The following is a 5,324-nucleotide window of genomic DNA, read 5'->3' on the forward strand; positions in this document are numbered from 1 at the left end:
CAACGCGGCGCCGCGAAGAGAGAGAGGAGGCTCCATTAGTTCTAAGCTCCTTGCAAATCACTCAAAGACCAGAAGTGCCACATGCACATTTGGTATTATGCAAGATGAATTGCTATAAAGATACAGGCAGTAAACAAACTCACCCAAGTGATTCATAAAGACAATATGCACTTTGCGGATGGGAGTGCCAGACTCCACATTCATCTGAACAACCTGTCAAGACATGAAAAAAGTCAGCAAAATATACATGTAGAACCAAACACTCTATGTCAGGCATAGATGAATAGTTTTACCTTAGAAGAAGAAAATAAAACTTAGTAATAACACTAAAAAGCGATTGATTTTAAATTCTGCAGAATAGGGGAACAAAAAGGGAAACATTTTGTTAAGCCTTCTGTTAAATAAACCATAATAATATTTGCGTCGTTCGCTATATAAATGACAGCAGTATTGATATGGAGATACATGCTAACAATGTCTAAGTCTTGATATAATTTTCAATGCCTAAAAAGAAGGGAAGCATAGTCGACCAGCTGTTCAGAAGTTCAATCCCCCAAATTTTTTAATCAAACCTTTTGTTAAATTGTAGTTTCTTCATCTCTGGTCTCCTTTGCACACACTCACAAAAATATTTTGTAGAAATTTACTTTCTGAATGTTAGAAAAAAAAGGAAAAAAAAGAAACAAAACGTAGATGTTTCATTGTTAAAAGAATGAATCAGATGTTTTTTCTCTCTCCTGAAAAAAAATGCTTTCTTTCTTGTTTTTGTACATCGCAGCAGCTTTGCCCACAAAATTGGTAAGTTAGGATGGAGATCCACTCACATTTTTCCCTCTGGCCGGTGACATGGTGTCCATCACTGCTAGAACAAACAGGAGGACGCCCAGGACCCCACAGCTGGAGGGAGACATGACGGTTTCTTCCACAAGTCACTGAAGAACAAAACAGAAAAAACAGATGTTTTTGGTGTTTTTTTATAATAGTTTCTATTGTAGGTGTTTTTACACCTCCACTAACAAATTAAGAAGGATACCCTGAAAACATACATTCCAGCTAGATCCAGCCAGGCCATTAAACTTGCTAGAAAAAAGAAACTCTTTCTCCTCTCGTCGCCTAGAGGTACAAGAGGACGGATACAATAAAGTAAGTAACTGTGAACATAATTTAGATAATTTACTAGAGGTGGTCTTCCGACCCTGCCTCTCAAGGCCAACCAACGCTGAGAGATACACAAAATCCAAGAAGAAAGACCAAGATACTCGATACAAATTCTCCCCACTCGGAAATCAAACTCGAGTCTCCTGCGTGCAACAGTGAAGCACCAAACTCAGCCAAAGATACCGGTGAATATCAGGTTACTGAATAATGAAATCGTAATTCACAAAGAACATTATTTCTCTTACAGCTGTTGATGATGACAACAAAAAACATGGGTTCAAGTAAATCAAATAAAACACAGTTTGCGGTAAATATAACACCATTTGTACAAAGCGTCAATAACACAAGCTGATAATCTCAAAATCTTATTAAAAAAGGCATTCACAAAAGGGTCCCATCTCCGCCTTTTAATTAAAGAAGTTAATGAGCAGTCCCATATACAGAAAAAAGTTAATCTTTCCTTTGTCCCTCTCAATCAATTTATTCATTACATTCACTACCTCAGGTATAACAAAAATAGGCCTTATCACAATAATGATGCACAATAACAAAGAGGGAAATTTAAAAAAGAAAAGATAAACTCATGAAATAGCAGTAAGCCCACTGTAATCAGTATAATAATACAAAGGTCAAAGCTTGAGAAGGTAACGTCAGCGAGTTTCGTTCACACTGAACTTGCAAGATCGATACAGCAGAAAAGCTGTTAAGACTTACTACACACTCCTCCAAGATATTTTTGAACAAATGGAAGTTTGAGAGATAAAAATAGGATGCTTAGACCTGTTTTGTCTTAACTAAGCACAGTATATGATAACTCAAAGTCATTTGTTGTAAGATGATAAGCTTATAATATATTATTATATGATAAACTTTATGGATCCACGAGGGAAATTTGGTGGAAACATCAAAGCACAAAGATTTAGCATCAACACAGAAATGCACACATAGTACAAAGGATGAACAGGTCAAATTATTATAATTTATCTACTACTTTCATTTTTCAAAAGAAAAAAATATATAATCTTTAGCAAGAAGCCTCTCCCCAAATGACTCAATATCATCAGAACAGTATATTTTGTAGAAAAAGTAGAGATGGGGAGGAGAGTCTTACAGGGGTTTATGGTAACAATATTGGCTGAGTTATTGTGGAAGTTTAGTTTGACATTATATGTACTGGTACTCTTGTCTTTCTTGTGTTGTAATGGTTACATTCATTTTCATTCCTTCCTTGTGTACTGGACTCTATCTCCCCAGTAATGTGAAGGGTTAATAAGTTTAATTATATTTTTTATGCTATTGTCACACAACATTATCAGAAACTTTGAGAAGTTGAAAAATACGGTTGAACCTACTCTAATGGCTACATGTACAAGACGATCACCTGCACAAACTGCCACTTCCCATTTTCCCAACTGCATATATATTTTTTTTTCACATTAAAATGACACAAGGTAAAACAAATGTCTAAGATGACCACTTTTCTGCTCGACAATGGGTGACTCTTTTAAGTTTTAAACGATTTTGACCGTGGTTTGATTTATAATACTTTTTGCTGATGAGAGACAATTTGCGAACAACAAAGTTAAATGCTTATGACTTGTCCTGTTAAAAAAGTCAAGACACAAACACAACTGCACCAATGACCCTATCCTCAAAAAAGTTATCTGTATTACCGAACTGTTATCATTTATGGTAGTGAGAAAATGCACATTGTACCAACAACAAAAGTGCTGACTACCGGTACTTGGCCTTGAAATAGGCTTATCTTCTACACTGTACTACTTAACGTCAATCAGAATAATGTGTATACAGTATTTTATACACTCAACATTGACTGATAATAAAAAAGATAGCCTGTATCAATGTCACGACCAGTAAACGCATGACACAATATACAAGGTATATAATATGAAAGTATTTCAGGCTTTTGTAAATTGACAAATGTAGCATAAAACTGAGCAGAGCAAAGCGGGAAGAACTGGGATGCAGGTTAACTGGGACGAGGCCTAAACAATAGCCTATATATTTTTTTGGACAAAAATTAACCATATCATAACGAATGTACTACTTAAATCACTATACCTTAAATTGATTGCTGTTACATCCCTTTAGCTTTCTATTTCTGTTTTCAAGTTCAAAGGACCACCCAGTTTTGCAAAGTTTTTTTAAAGACCAGCTTCTCCTGTTCACCTCACATATTATATTATATTACATTAATCAAGTTCAGTTAGAAACCATGTATAATGCTGTTATCAATGGAAAAAAAATGCAACATGTATTTTATATAAAATATGTTATTCGTACAGGTGAATTCCTTGGATTCGAAGGGGGAGGGTACGGTGGTCAATAGTACTGGTGAATTTCTTGGACAAGTGATCATAAAAGCAGGTTCAGCTGAATCTCAAGACAAAATCTTAAATAGAAGGCCTGTTTATTGATGACTGTCCAAAATACTACTTTTCTATAAAATTCCATTAAAAGAATAGAGTACATTTTGTTTGCTTTTGACTAGAGGATGGACATATATATTTAACATTTACACACACACACATAAATATAAATACATATTTAAGTATGTATTATGTGTGCAATGTGAATGTTGTGCGCGTGTATGTGTGTGTTCTCGCGCAAGTGCGTGTGCATGAGTATGTGTGTGTGTGTATGTGTGTGCGCGCGTATGCATGCGTGTGTTCATGTGTGCACGCAGTGTGTCTAGATTTGAAATGAAAGTGAGATTTATATTCAGAAAATATCTTTATCTTTTATTAGCAGAAGGTAATTATCTCTAAAACATCTAACCTTTCAGCCTACCAAAGGGAAAGGAAAAAAAAAAACTAAAGAAAAAGTGACCAGGACAGGCATAAATTTTGTTTTAATTTGATAACTTGGTTGTGATGCACAGATGCCCAAGTGCTCTCGGCAAAGATTAAAGAGCCATGATCTCTACAATTTAAAAATCAAAAGGCACAATATCATGCATAGAAGAACACATCATCAAGAGTTTACAAATGCTCAAATCACATCAGGTAAAAACAACAATAAAATTAGGCCTATCATTATAATCAAAACAAGAAAAAAATTATGATATATTTTCATCCTCACACTGAAGCTAGCTTGCTCTTAATCGATTTTAGGCTCACCAGGAGTCTTTAATGTGCGCAAATCGCACAAAGAACCTCCTAGATTTTTTCGGCCTTATCGGAAAGGCCAGGTGTTAGATCTTACGGTGCCTTACCTACTTTAAGATCAGGGGTGTGGTTGAAAGGCAGCAGAAAGAAGGAGCCAAGGAGTAGCAGTAGGCTGCAGAAAGAGTCAGCAGCCCCGAGGGGTGTGGGGCAAAAAGTGTAGACGAAAGCAAACACGTCAATAGAACACGGTGAGAGAGCACGAAAGGTGGTGAAAGGAGATGATTTTAGACAAGAACATTTTCTGTCACTGTCAGGTTTCGAAACAGAGATCATCCGTCTTATTGAGTGAGATCAAGCGAACACGGTAAGCCCTTATAGTACCTCGACTAGACCACTTAAGAGGGCTCTCCCAGGCAGCATAAATTGTCTTGTTATGCGCAGTGGCCAAGACTTTTTCCAAGGCCTGAAGAGACTCTTCCTTGAAGGGTGATGCTGAGAGGCGGTTAAGTTTGTTAAGTGAGCTCATATATATGTACTCAACATTGTGTACTTTTTATCCTAGACGGTGTTGTGAGGAGATTAACATAATACGAGAGAGGGAGGATGCATGCACACTAAAGTTCTATTAGGCAAGAGACTTTAGTTTCGATACTGATATTTGATTGATATTATTTTCGAACCACCAACAATTAAGGTTGCTGTCAAAGAAAAAGGTTGTTTGCACCATTAAATGGAGATAATTTATTAGTTAAATCATACTAAAAAAAGGAGCTAGACTATGGATGGCTGCTCTTATCTGGCTGGGTTTCTGTGTTGTTGTTTTAAAGATGGACACCACTGCAGATGCTACTAGATCTATAGCTTTGGCATGTCCATTCATCTTCCACAACTGAAGCTGCAAACTAGATCTAGACCGATCATAATTAGAAGCCTCAGGTTAATAATTTAAGATTTAAAAAACCTCTATATGTGAGGCAGCGTGGTGGAATCAGGCTCTCGTCAAAATAACCAAAGTGAAGAAACTGGCATTTTTCCGCA

General features: G+C 36.3%; 1 protein-coding gene across 1 annotated transcript in view; it reads right to left on the bottom strand.

The window, feature by feature from the left end:
- Nucleotides 1–5,324, bottom strand: part of LOC101864074 — a 24,979-nt gene that overhangs the window by 16,549 nt on the left and 3,106 nt on the right. Inside the window, exons 2-3 of the mRNA XM_005101601.3 lie at nucleotides 825–932; nucleotides 144–213 (exon numbers count right to left, since the gene is read on the bottom strand). Of these exons, the coding sequence (XP_005101658.1) occupies nucleotides 144–213; nucleotides 825–911 (157 nt within the window). The 5' untranslated portion in view covers nucleotides 912–932. The remainder of the gene's footprint in view (nucleotides 1–143; nucleotides 214–824; nucleotides 933–5,324) is intronic.

Source organism: Aplysia californica, unplaced genomic scaffold, assembly GCF_000002075.1.
Source record: "Aplysia californica isolate F4 #8 unplaced genomic scaffold, AplCal3.0 scaffold00290, whole genome shotgun sequence".
Lineage (NCBI taxonomy): Eukaryota > Metazoa > Mollusca > Gastropoda > Aplysiida > Aplysiidae > Aplysia > Aplysia californica.